Source organism: Notolepis coatsorum (assembly GCF_963971535.1).
Source record: "Notolepis coatsorum genome assembly, chromosome: 17".
NCBI lineage: Eukaryota > Metazoa > Chordata > Actinopteri > Aulopiformes > Paralepididae > Notolepis > Notolepis coatsorum.
The window spans coordinates 34,290,517-34,305,260 of record NC_140181.1 but is presented as its reverse complement, the minus strand read 5'-3'; the positions used below and the strand labels follow the sequence as shown (position 1 = coordinate 34,305,260).

Genomic DNA, 14,744 nt, shown 5'->3' with positions numbered 1-14,744 from the left:
GAGAGAGAGAGAGAGAGAGGGATGGCAGGAGAGAGGGTGGAAAAGGAGACACAGCTGGACAAAAACTGCACAGCTGCTCTAGAGAGAGAGAGCGAGAGAGAGATAGAGAGATAAATCAATACAGATAAAGCCAGATAGACAGTTAGATTTTGATCCCAATCATACGTCCAGGCTTGGGCTGAATATCCCACAATACATTACTATTATATATGTTTGCCTCGTCTGAAATCGACCAAATACAATAAATAGTTTTGTACAAATCAATACTCAACCTACTGAGATTTAGTCTACATCTACCATTAGATTGTTGTATGTAAATATGAGGAGCCTATTACCTTAGGTGGACTTCGTTCATGTGTTGATTGAGCCTCCTCTGACATCTTTGTTCTGACTGAATCATGGCTCACGGGAAAGGTTTCTAACTTGGATGAAGCTATGGATGGATACAAGCTTTTTCAAATGGATAGGAAATCTAAAGGAGGAGGGGGTATTGGTTTATGTTAAGGAATATCTGTCTGTATGAGAACGTGCTGTTTCCTCTGTAGGGAGATGTAAATATACTTAGATTTCTGCCTTGGAGGTGATGTTCATTGTACCGTTATTGGTATTTACCTACTTCTGCAACTAATGTGGCAAACGGATCACATGTCATCTTATGCCTCTTCTGAGTTAATAGTTCGGTGACCTAAATTTGAATTAGTTATCAGGAAACAGTGTCTTCAGTTACATTTATCTCAGCTGATTTTCTATCCCACGAGGCCAAATATAAAACATCAATCTAAACACATTTTAATTCAACTTGTACTAACAAACGCACTGCTTAAATTCCCATCCAGTGGAGTTTTCACACAACATATTAGTGATCGCTGCCCAATTGAATGTGACAGAATTGCCAGATGCCATAAACACAAAGTGAGTGTTATCAGGAAACAGTTGTTGTTTTTTTACATGATTTGTATCATGCTGACTTAACACTTTCAGTGCCCAGCAGGGGGCGCACATTTAGTGCTTGAATGTCCACCATCCACTTCAATGTTAGCATTAATATCGCCTAATCTATGTTTTAAATTATGGCTAATGTGTCTAATCTGCCCGTCGCTTATCAATGACTAATTTTCCAGTCAACATTGTCGAAGCGGATTGTTTTTTTATCGGTTCATTTCCGTTTTATAGCATTTTGAAAAGCCCTCGTTTTCAAGGGGGAAAAAAAAGAATCTGTGATAAACGCTGTGTACTGTAATATTCTAGAACGTTGTCATTTTTCGGCCTATTTATGAATAGTTTTCAAATAAACGCTAGATTATCGATAGTGCCGCGAGCTGAAAATGTATTCTCTTAGTTCCTGATCGCTCGCACAGTCAAACAGCCATATCACATATAGGGGAAAAGCTTATATCTCCGTGAAAACAGGTCTGATTATCCTAAGACTGGTAAAATAGATTCCTTACCTGAGATCAGATGGTATCCAAATGGATTATTCCAATTCCTGATTGCCATTCCAAAAATCGATCCTTTTATTGATCCAACGCGTATACTGTAAAACACATAATACACGCTGTTCTGAGGGTCCACAATGAATCTGATCGGCTCCGGTTACATGCGTGAAAAGTAAAATGTGGATTCCGGAGTTTTCTTTTCTCATCCATTTTCATTGAGTCCAATCCAAAACGGTGCATTACCATCTGGGAGACGATAGGGGGCGCTTTTTTTCATCTCAGCGCCTGGTGGAGCTGGTTTACCAACGGTAGACTCGGTTGATGAAATATGAATTCAGATCGCTAAAAAAAAAATCACGAGGGGGCGGGCTGATAACCCGAGATATCTCGTGATGGGCATTCAAAGTGTTAAGAGAAAAAAATCTGCACAATTTCTGATTCTGAATAGTTTATGCGAAACGATATTCACTTAAACTATTAGATATTTTATAATTGAATGACTATTTGAATATTCAAAAATCTATGCCCATCTCTAGTGCAATAGTATGATCAGAAAAGCTACTACGGTCATTACTTGTTCTCTCTTGCGAGCTCCCATGGAGAGGCAACCAGCTTTTGGAAAATCATGACATCTTTAAAAAAGCCTCCCACCTCTACCTGCTCAGATTACTGGTGAAAACTGTACATGAAACAGATATGTGTGAAGCTTTTTATCATCACTTCATATCCTCTGGCCATTTATTTGATAGACTGCCTGCTGATATGGTTTCAATAAACTTTTTTTGTATTATCTTTTTCCCCTCCTTTTTCCGTTTTTCTCCCCTTCCTGGTCGTTGCGCACTTACCCCACCCTACCGTCGGTCTGGGAACGCGGAGACTATCACATGCTTCCTCCAACACATGTGTAGCCAGCCCACCGCTTCTTTTCACCTGGCAGTGCGGACTCTCACTGGGGGAGTGTAACATGTGGAAGGATCACACTACCTCCCCCAGATCCTTCCCTCGCTGTGCAGGCGCCCAGACTGAACTGTAGGAGTCGCTGTTTACAACGACCAGGACCCACCCTACCGGCTTTCCCACCCGCTGACACTGCCAATTGTGTCAGCACGGACGGCCGACCAAGCCGGAGGTACTTCGGCAGCCAGATTCGATCCCACTGTCTCTGCGGTGGTAGACAGACGCTTAGTCCGCTGCGCTACCCGGCCGCCCATATACTCCTAGTTCTGTAGCAGAATCCACCACCACATCTGGGATCCAGGAGATGGCGCCACAGGAGACGATCTTCCACGCCGGCAATGGGTTCTGCTGAACCGTTTAAGATCTGGGGTTGGTCGCTTTAAAGCACCATTAAAGAAGTGGGGCCTGGCAGACAGCGCTGCATGTGAGTGTGGAGACCCTGAGCAGACTGTTGACCACATCCTGACCATCTGCCCCCTATACAAACCACCCTCGGAAGCCAGCCTCTTTGATGTGGGACCAGAGTTAAGGGCATGGCTACAAGATACGGAGTTGGACCTCTGACGTTACACGAAAGAAGAAGAAGCAGATTTCCATTTAGAACTTCCATTCATTTGTGCTACGCTAGGCTAGCTTGCAGCCAGATAGCTTTCTACTAAACGAGGAAATTGGTATCTATCTTCTTGTCTGACTCTGGAGAAGAGGGTAAGTGCATTTCGCATAACGTTGGCGTGGTCCTTTAATGCTAATATAACAGCATTGCTGGCATTACCACTAATTATTATTCACTACTTAGTATGGAGTGACTGAACAAATACAGACTTTGACTTTGGCACACACACACACACACACACACACACACACACACACACACACACACACACACACACACACACACACACACACACACACACACACACACACACACACACACACACACACACACACACACACACACACACGGAAACAAACATACCCCTCACACACAATGTGTTTGAAGATTTCAGTGTCAAACCTGATTCCCCCTCTCTCTTTGTGTGTGTGTGTGTGTGTGTGTGTGTGTGTGTGTGTGTGTGTGTGTGTGTGTGTGTGTGTGTGTGTGTGTGTGTGTGTGTGTGGGGGGTCATCTGCAGTGCTTACAGGTCCACAGGGAAATCTAACCGACAACCCTTCAACTATAAAAAACTGGAGTCACCAGGCCATACAGAACACCAGCTGGTCTCAGAGCAGGTCACATGACTCTCTCAGAGCAGCAGGTCACATGACTGTAATCAGCACAGAGATTATAGACTAGAGACTGTAGATTATAGATAATAGACTAGAGAGTATAGATTATAGACTGTAGATTATACACTCTAGACCAGTGGTCACCAACCCGTCGATCTTGATCTTTGAGACTGTCCCTGTAGATCTTTCCATGAAAAAAAAAAAAAAAAAAAAAGTACACATTACAGTTCTACTTTTGTTTTGATGTGAAAAGTGATGCTGCACTTAGCACTGACTGAGAAAGTACACATTACAGTTCTACTTTATAAAATGCTAATTGTAAATATGTTTGTCAATGTTAATAATATGAGAAAGTCCACATTACAGTTCTACTTTTGTTCTGATGTGAAAAGTGATGCTGCACTTAGCACTGACTGCACTTAGCACTGACTGAGAAAGTACACATTACAGTTCTACTTTATAAAATGCTAATTGTAAATATGTTTGTCAATGTTAATAATATGAGAAAGTCCACATTACAGTTCTACTTTTGTTTTGATGTGAAAAGTGATGTTGCATAAGATGACTGCACTTAGCACTGACTGAGAAAGTACATAATAGTTCTACTTTGACGTTTTAATGTTGGACCAAAGCATTGCATGTAATTAGAATACAGGCAAATAAAAGTCATTTAGTTTAAAGTACAATCTTGGCTGTCTTTTTCTCTCAACGCTTCAATAGGTAGATCTTGCCTTCACCAAAAAAAAAAAAGTGATCTTGGGCTTAAAAAGGTTGGTGACCACTGCTCTAGACTATATTATAGACTATAGACTGTTGATTATAGATTATAGACAATATACTTTAGACTAGGACTAACAACCACTGTCGACCACTAGGAGCTGCCCAGTACAACCACAGTCTGACACTGTTGACCACTAGGAGCTGCCCAGTACAACCACAGTCTGACACTGTTGACCACTAGGAGCTGCCCAATACAACCACAGTCTGACACTGTTGACCACTAGGAGCTGCCCAGTACAACCACAGTCTGACACTGTTGACCGCTAGGAGCTGCCCAGTACAACCACCGACACTGTTGACCACTAGGAGCTGCCCAGTACAACCACCGTCTGACACTGTTGACCACTAGGAGCTGCCCAATACAACCACAGTCTGACACTGTTGACCACTAGGAGCTGCCCAGTACAACCACAGTCTGACACTGTTGACCGCTAGGAGCTGCCCAGTACAACCACTGTCTGACACTGTTGACCACTAGGAGCTGCCCAGTACAACCACCGACACTGTTGACCACTAGGAGCTGCCCAGTACAACCACCGTCTGACACTGTTGACCACTAGGAGCTGCCCAGTACAACCACTGTCTGACACTGTTGACCACTAGGAGCTGCCCAGTACAACCACAGTCTGACACTGTTGACCCCTGAGCACAGGAACTGGAGACGTTGGGAGACAATGCCTTGCTCAAGGCTATATCAGTCCTAGTTGTTGAGGGCAGGAAGAGTGTTAACCCAGACCTCCCTGGCCGCTCAGCGCCGCCTGTCGACACACAGCAACACTCACCTCCACCGGACACGTCCTGTGAGGCGATGACGAACCCAAAGCCTTCTCCCGGCTTCCTCCTGAGCTCCACCTCCATGGTCTTGGCTCCTCCCCCTCTCCCGTCTTTAGCCACGGCTCCTCCTGTGGCTCCTCCTCCATTACTCCCACGAGTGGGACGGGGTCCACCGGCGCTCTCCTCCACCCCGAGCCAGTCCCGGGGCTCCAGGGTCAACGTGACGGGGACAGAGTCCAAGAAGCTGGTGCTCTGGACCAGAGCTGGGGCTCCGTTAGGGGTCTGGGCTGGAGGACCTGGCAGCACAAAACCCAACGTCTGTTCAGTAGATATACAGTCCTACCAGGAGCTATTATCACCTTAACCCTTGTACTGTATAATGTAGTATAAAGTACTATTATCTTAACTAGGCATGTACTGTATAATGTAGTATAAAGTACTATTATCTTAACTAGGCCTGTACTGTATAATGTAGTATAAAGTACTATCGTCTTAACTAGGCCTGTACTGTATAATGTAGTATAAAGTACTATTATCTTAACTAGGCCTGTACTGTATAATGTAGTATAAAGTACTATCGTCTTAACTAGGCCTGTACTGTATAATGTAGTATAAAGTACTATTATCTTAACTAGGCATGTACTGTATAATGTAGTATAAAGTACTATCGTCTTAACTAGGCCTGTACTGTATAATGTAGTATAAAGTACTATCGTCTTAACTAGGCCTGTACTGTATAATGTAGTATAAAGTACTATTATCTTAACTAGGCCTGTACTGTATAATGTAGTATAAAGTACTATCGTCTTAACTAGGCCTGTACTGTATAATGTAGTATAAAGTACTATTATCTTAACTAGGCCTGTACTGTATAATGTAGTATAAAGTACTATCGTCTTAACTAGGCCTGTACTGTATAATGTAGTATAAAGTACTATTATCTTAACTAGGCCTGTACTGTATAATGTAGTATACTACTAGTATAGTACTATCATCCTACTTGGTAACCTACAATGCATTTTGGCAGCAGGTACAATATATATATTTTTTCATCCTATAGATTATATATCTATATCTATATCTATATCTATATCTATGTATCTATATATATATATCTTTGAATGGTAAATGGCTGGACTGCATTTATATAATTTATTTATATTCGATCCAAAGCGCTTTACAACTCCACTCACACATTCACACACCGACAGCAGAGGCCACCATGCAAGGTGCCACACCTGCTCATCGGGAGCAGTCAGGGGTGAGGTGGTTTGAGGACACTTCGACACACAGTCAGGGGTGAGGTGGTTTGAGGACACTTCGACACGCTGCAGCGAGGAGCCGGAATCTAACCGGAATTTAACCTTCTGATTACTAGACAACCGCTCTACTTTTTCTGAGCCACTGTCGCCCCCTGTCCTGAAGAAGCCATTTTGTGGCAACAACACATAATTCAATGTTAACACGTTGTTTTATTAATGAGCTTACAGCTTACAAATCAAATCAAATCAAATCAAATCAAATGTATTTGTAAGGCCCGGCGACAACACACGTCAATGTCCCCATGGGCCGGACACGTCTTCTTTAAACAAGTCAAGAAGAAACATCACAATGAATCAAGAACAAAACAAAAACACCATGAAGTCTAAAATAAAATGTACAGTAAATAAATGCAACACTCTCAGACATACCCCACGCGAAGGTAAGGAAAAACTCACTAAACACCTAGCAATAGGAAAAAAGCCCCACAGGCAATGTGGAGGGGAAAACCCTTAGAAGAAGAACCTTACAGCAGACATTCTAAACATCAAGGCCTTAAATGCTTCCTTTTAAGTGCAAAGGGACATCGCAGTGTGATCACCTTGGTGGGGCCCTTGTAAGGGTCCTTCTGAGGGGCCTCCGAGGGCCGCGCCAGCCTGATTAAGAGGAGGGACCTCGACCAAGGCACCCGAGGATGAGGAAGGCAAGTCGGCAGAACTGGAGGAGGAGGGGGGAGGAGTGATAGGAGAGGGGAGGAGCTTGTAGAGGTTAGGGGTCACAACTGGAGAGACGACAGTGCCTGGGAGAGGAGAAGAGAGAGAGCAAGAGGGAGGGAGAGAGAGGTAGAGAGGAGAGAAGGAGGGAGAGACAGACAGAGAGACACAGAGGGATAGGGAGAGAGAGAGAGGGTGTGTGAAGTGGGGGTATACAACAACAAGCATATATTAGTAATGTATGTCCATGTTATTGTTCTAAACAATATATCAAAGCAGGGTAGCCGGATCAGCACTCACAGGTTCAATGTTTTTTAATGGCAGCCTGAATCAAACTTCTTTTAATCATAGATAATGAAGGCTCTAAATTAGCCAAAGTCAGAGAGGAGCTTTCCTTGTTAGAGGAAGAAATTAAAACTATTCTAACCCCTGACCAACTGACCGAACTGCTCGAGTCAGTAAACCAGAAACTCGATAAGTATAAACATGACATCGAGCTGCACAAGAGAGCCAAGAGGAGAAGAGATGAGCAAGACTACGCAACGCATATGGTGTATCCATGGCTCCACAATCCACCTTCCAGGAACCGCAGGCTGAATTGGCAGCCCAGACAGGCAACAGCATACTGACTCCTCCTCCACAGCGGTGAGCTCCGACGAGGCGCCCTCTCAGCCGGGCAGATACCCGCTCCGGAGCCAGTCTGTTTTTCGAGGCGAGCAGGACGCTCCGCTTCCTCCCCGACCGGAGAGAGAACCCATAAGAAGACGAGGCGGGGCCAGAGGAAGAAATCCGCGGTTCCGGTGATGAGCATTACATCTAACATTGTCAACATTTCAGATGTATTATTGAGCGACCCACACCACAATATCCTGTCTAAAGGTTTATCTTTTGTCCCAGCCCGCAAGGTGGATGCATTTACTACCAAGGTAGAGTTATTTAAGTTTTTTAGAAATAATAAGTTGAAAGCATTTCATGCCAGAGGGTTTGATAAGAGAACTCAATATGCTAATGAAAATGTGTTGATAAGTGATGATGTTGATGCTGATGCTAGGCCTGAGACAGAGCCAGACACCAGCGTGGTTACTTGAAGGATACTACTACTTTTTTGAACAGGCTCTCGTCCTGCAACATTAGTCCTACAGACTTACTAGTTACCATAGATGTAGTCAATCTTTACCCCAGCATTCCACATGCTGATGCGCTAGACGTGCTGAGTTTTTATTTAAACTCGAGGGAAGTATTACTCCCCCCTACAGAAGCGCTGGTTAGTTTAACCAATCTAGTTCTAACTAGAAATTATTTTAGATTCCAAGATAAATACTATTTGCAAAACAGAGGCCTTAGCATGGGCTCTCCAGCCGCTGTGAACCTAGCCAATCTTTATATGTCCAAATATGAAGTAGATCATATCTTTAATAATAACCCGTTTGAGAAATGTGTCAAATCTTATATGCGCTATATTGACAATCTGTTTTTTATTTGGTCTGGTTCATCATCTGAGCTTTTTTCCTTCCTTGAGTACCTGAACTCCTGCAGAAGAACGATAAAGTTTACATTAAAGTTTGATATGTATAATTTACCCTTCCTCGATGTTCTGATCAAGAAAGCCCCTGATGGCATCTCATTACACACAGAGGTTTTTAAAAAGGAGACAGACCGTAACTCGTTCTTGCATTATTCTAGTTATCACACCCCAGCCTTGAAGAACAGTCTTCCTTATAGCCAAATACTTCGCTATAAGAGAATATGTGATACTGACGATACATTTATTGCACAAGCAAAGGTTCTCCGTGGCAGTTTCCACGAGAGAGGATACAGTGCCGATTTGACACTCAAAGCCTTGAATAAAACTAAGCATATTGATAGGGCCACGTTGTTTACCCCCAGAAAGAAAGAAGGTAAACCTGACAAAGTATCTTTCGTGTCTACTTACAGCCCTATTACGAGAGACACACGGAGTATTGTCAATAAACATTGGCATATTCTGCAGTCCGACCCTCTCATAGGGACAGCGTTTCAGCATTCGCCTAACTATTTTTACAAGAGACAAGCGAATTTATCTAATCTCCTAGTCAAAACTGATTTGCCCTTAAGGAAACCTTCTCATTTTATGTCCAACATCCCAGATGGGAATTTTCCCTGCCAATCCTGTGTACAGTGCCAGGGTATGATTAAAGATACATTTTTCGCACATCCAAAAACGGGGAAAAATATCCCAGTCAAAGGACGGATTACGTGTAATTCGTCCAATCTGGTGTATTTGCTAAAATGTCCTTGCAATTTTTCTTATGTGGGCAAAACAACGAGAGCCTTTAAATCAAGAATAAGTGAACACAAATGTGCTGTGAGGAATTCAGATGTCAAGTCGTCGGTAGCTTGACATTTGTAAAGTGTAAACATACCGTCAATGATCTCAGATATATGGGACTGGAGTTAGTACTCAGGCCAGCGCGAGGTGGAGACAGACACAAGCTGCTGTTGCAACGTGAATGTTATTATATCCACCTGTTCAATTGCATCGAGCCTAGAGGAATGAATGAAGAAAACGTTTTAACTTGTTTCCTTTAACCTCCTTACTCCTACATTGTTATTTCTGGTCTGATTTAAGTTGTTGTTTGTTGCCAAACTAGAGGCACGCTTCACAACAAATGCCCAATGGATAATTTGAAATTAATTAATTACGTAAAGTGGCTCAATTAGCCCTATAAATTAATGGGCATGTTATATGTTATCAAGTTTCTGGTAATTTTGTTTCGTTTCGTTTTGTACTGTATTGTTTATAATATTGATTGGTGTTAGATATAGATATATCTATATATATGTATAAATTATGATTGGACTCTATTTTGATAGGTCATTCATTTAGTCATATTGCACAGGCACACCTGCGTTGTGATGTCATTTCCTGTCATTTCCTGCCGTGTCAATTACCTGCCAGGTGTATTTAACCATCACCTTGAATGTATTTCCAGTGCTAGCCATACCACTGAAGAAGGACATTGTCCGAAACATGTCTGCTTTTGATTCAGGCTGCCATTAAAAAACATTGAACCTGTGAGTGCTGGTCCGGCTACCCTGCTTTGATATACTGAACTTTATGGGATTACAGCACCCAGTGTGAGAACTTGTGAGCGCGGTCTAACTTGACTATATTGTTCTAAACAAGGAATATGGTTATTTCATCTGATTCTGTAGGACATTTACATACATCTGAGGGAGGGTCTTACATCTGAAGAGAGGGTCTTCATATCGTACTTCCTCTGTGTGTGTGTGTGTGTGTGTGTGTGTGTGTGTGTGTGTGTGTGTGTGTGTGTGTGTGTGTGTGTGTGTGTGTGTGTGTGTGTGTGTGTGTGTGTGTGTGTGTGTGTGTGTGTGTGTGTGTGTGTGTGTGTGTGTGTGTGTGTGTGTGTGTGTGTGTGTGTGTGTGTGTACCTCCTCTGTAGACCAGTAGAACCACATCTCCCTGTCTGGTGTGTTCTTGTAGAACTCTCTGAACCTGGAAGAGAAACATATTTCACCAGTCCAGTTTGACCCAGTTTGACCCAGTTCACAGGAAGAACATGTGTGAAATGCGTGCTTTTTTTCCATAGCCTTTGTTTGTGAAGACTCTCTCTGATTGGCTAGCCTGCGTACAGCGAAGACCCTCTCTGATTGGTTTAGCTCCGAAGGGTCTCTTCCGCCTTGTACATAATATTCTCTGCTTCGAAGTGGTTATGCTTTGGCCCTCTTTCGAAGTGGGTTATGCTTAGAGTTAGGGTTAGGGTAACTCTAAGCATAACCCACTTCGAAAGAGGGCCAAAGCATAACCACTTCGAAGCATAACCACTAAACCAATCAGAGAGGGTCTTCGCTGTAGGCGGGCTAGCCAATCAGAGAGCGTCTTCACAAACAAAGGCTATGGAAAGAAATCACGTGTGTGAAATAATGGGTGACATTCCCTTACACTTTGAGCGCCGGCCATGTTTTCCTTTTTACCCCCTTGAATGCCACGGTCCACGGCCAATGTTAACGTTAATATCGCCTAATCTATGTTTTAAATTATGGCTATGTGTCTAATCTGCCCGTCGCTTATCAAAGACTCATTTTCCAGTCAACATTGGCAAGGCAGATTGTATTTTTATCGCTTCATTTCCGTTTGATAGCATTTTGAAAATCACCCGTTTTCCGGGGAAAAACAACCCATGCCTATGATAATCGCCTTTTACTGGAATATTCCAGAACGTTGTCATTTGTCGGCCTATTTATGAATCGTTTTCAAATAAACGCTAGATGATCGATAGTATATGTGTGCGCACGCACGCTCGTGCCGTGCGCTGACAATCGCTGCTCTTATTTCCTCATGGCTTTTACAGTAAAAACATCACATTTCACATAAACGCTTATATCTCTGTGAAAACGAGTCTGATTATCCTAACACTGATAACATAGATTCCTTACCCGAGGTCAGATGGTATCCAAATGGTTTATTCCAATTTCCGATCGCCATTCGAAAAAATCGATAAATGTATTGATCAACCGTGTATACAGTAGAACACATGATCCGCGCGGCTCAGAGGCTCCAGAATGAACTCTGGTAGACCCCGGCTGCATCAATGAGAAGTAAAATGTGGAGTCAGAAATCCGTTCTCCCATTCACTTTCATTGAGTCCATTCCAAAAGTGTGATTTACCATCTGGGAGACGATAGGGGGCGCTTTTTTCACATCTGATCGCCGGCGGTCCCTGGATCTCCAACGGTAGGCTCGCGTGATGCAATATGATTTCAGATCGCTAAAAAAAAAAATAATAAAAAAAAAAACGAGAATAGCCGTGACGTGGCATTCAATGGTCGGGTCGTAAACCCGAGAAAAGCCGTGAGTGGCGCTCAAAGTGTTAAAGCCTGTAATCCTCCAACAACTGTCTGTTACAACCTGTCTCTCTCACCTGCAGAAAGTCAACCTGTCTCTCTCACCTGCAGAAAGTCAACCTGTCTCTCTCAACCGGTCTCTCTCTCCTGTCTGTCTCTCTCACCTGCAGAAAGTCAACCTGCAGAAAGTCAACCTGTCTCTCTCACCTGCAGAAAGTCAACCTGTCTCTCTCAACCGGTCTCTCTCTCCTGTCTGTCTCTCTCACCTGCAGAAAGTCAACCTGTCTCTCTCACCTGCAGAAAGTCAACCTGTCTCTCTCAACCGGTCTCTCTCTCCTGTCTGTCTCTCTCACCTGCAGAAAGTCAACCTGTCTCTCTCACCTGCAGAAATGTAACATGTCTGTCTCACCCGGTCTCTCTCTCCTGTCTGTCTCGCTCGCCAGGAGAAAGTCAACCTGTCCCTCTCTCCCCTGAAGAAAGTCGACCTGTCTGTCTCTCTCTCTCACCAGTAGAAAGTCAACCTGTCTCTCTCTCTCACCAGTAGAAAGTTGACCTGTTTGTCTCTCTCTCTCACCAGTAGAAAGTCGACCTGTCTCTCTCTCTCACCAGTAGAAAGTCAACCTGTCTGTCTCTCTCACCAGTAGAAAGTCAACCTGTCTCTCTCTCACCAGTAGAAAGTCAACCTGTCTCTCTCACCAGTAGAAAGTCAACCTGTCTCTCTCTCCCCTGAAGAAAGTCAACCTGTCTCTCTCTCACCAGTAGAAAGTCGACCCGTCTCTCTCTCACCAGTAGAAAGTCAACCTGTCTCTCTCTCACCAGTAGAAAGTCGCCCCGTCTCTCTCTCACCAGTAGAAAGTCAACCTGTCTCTCTCTCACCAGTAGAAAGTCAACCTGTCTCTCTCTCCCCTGAAGAAAGTCAACCTGTCTCTCTCTCCCCTGAAGAAAGTCAACCTGTCTCTCTCTCACCAGTAGAAAGTCAACCTGTCTCTCTCTCCCCTGAAGAAAGTCAACCTGTCTCTCTCTCACCAGTAGAAAGTCAACCTGTCTCTCTCTCCCCTGAAGAAAGTCAACCTGTCTCTCTCTCACCTGCAGAAAGTCGACCTGTCTCTCTCTCACCTGCAGAAAGTCGACCCGTCTGTCTCACCTGAGCAAAGCTGAGGCTCTGGACGTCCGCTCCGTTGATCTTGACGATGGCGTCCCCTGGCTGCAGGGCCGGGCACTGCCTCCTGTCCCAGACCCTCTTCACGACGGCCAGCTGGCCCCCCTGCCCCCCTGCCGTCACGCTGAACCCCATCCCCCCTCCAGAACTCTCGCTCCGCCCCAGCGCCACGGGGACCAGCTCTCCGCCCCCCGCGACCGGCCCCCCCGCGGGCGAGCCGGCCGCCAGAGGGAGCACCATGCCCGGGTTGCTCCGGGCGGCCGAGGGGGTCGGGTGGTGGTTGCTGTGGTTGGCGGGGCAGCCGCTGAACCCGCAGGCGGGGATGTCACCAGGGGGGGTGAGGGGGGGGAGGGAGGGCTGGGGCTCGGGCTGGGGGAGGGGGGCACCGGAGGAGACAGCTGGGAGCGCGGAGGAGGAGATGTCGCTCTCAGAAGACTTAGAACTCTGATGAAGAAGTAGGGAGGAGGAAGAGGACGGGGCAGGGAGGGAACTGCTGTTGTAGCGAATCAGAGATGACCTGGGAGGAAGAGGAGGAGGAGGAGGAAGAGAAGAGGGAGAAATGCAAACATGTAAAAACACTGTTATGATGCACATCATACCTACACACTGGAGCTACACACTGGAGCTACACACTGGAGCTACACACTGGAGCTACACACTGGAGTAACACACTGGAGCTACACACTGGAGCTACACACTGGAGCTACACACTGGAGTAACACACTGGAGCTACACACTGGAGCTACACACTGGAGCTACACACTGGAGCTACACACTGGAGCAACACACTGGAGCTACACACTGGAGCTACACACTGGAGCTACACACTGCAGTAACACACTGGAGCTACACACTGGAGCTACACACTGGAGCTACACACTGGAGCTACACACTGGAGCTACACACTGGAACAACACACTGGAGCTACACACTGGAGCTACACACACTGTAGCTACACACTGGAGCTACACACTGGAGCAACACACTGGAGTAACACACTGGAGCTACACACTGGAGCTACACACTGGAGCTACACACTGGAGCTACACACTGGAGCTACACACTGGAGCTACACACTGGAGCTACACACTGGAACAACACACTGGAGCTACACACTGGAGCTACACACACTGTAGCTACACACTGGAGCTACACACTGGAGCTACACACTGGAGCTACACACTGGAGCTACACACTGGAGCAACACACTGGAGCAACACACTGGAGCTACACTGGAGCAACACACTGGAGCTACACACTGGAGCTACACACTGGAGCTACACACTGGAGCTACACACTGGAGCTACACACTGGAGCTACACACTGGAGCTACACACTGGAGCAACACACTGGAGCAACACACTGGAGCTACACTGGAGCTACACACTGGAGCTACACACTGGAGCTACACACTGGAACAACACACTGGAGCTACACACTGGAGCTACACACTGGAGCTACACACTGGAGCAACACACTGGAGCTACACACTGGAGCTACACACTGGAGCAACACACTGGAGTAACACACTGGAGCTACACACTGGAGCTACACACTGGAGCTACACACTGGAGCTACACACTGGAACAACAC

General features: G+C 45.2%; 1 protein-coding gene across 1 annotated transcript in view; it reads right to left on the bottom strand.

Annotated features, from left to right (window-relative positions):
- The window catches only part of magixa (MAGI family member, X-linked a), a gene marked incomplete at both ends in the record, with an annotated part of 120,686 nt that overhangs the window by 34,454 nt on the left and 71,488 nt on the right, over positions 1-14,744 (bottom strand). Inside the window, 4 exons of the mRNA XM_084333408.1 lie at positions 5,183-5,470; positions 7,036-7,233; positions 10,580-10,643; positions 13,137-13,668. Of these exons, the coding sequence (XP_084189534.1) occupies positions 5,183-5,470; positions 7,036-7,233; positions 10,580-10,643; positions 13,137-13,668 (1,082 nt within the window). The remainder of the gene's footprint in view (positions 1-5,182; positions 5,471-7,035; positions 7,234-10,579; positions 10,644-13,136; positions 13,669-14,744) is intronic.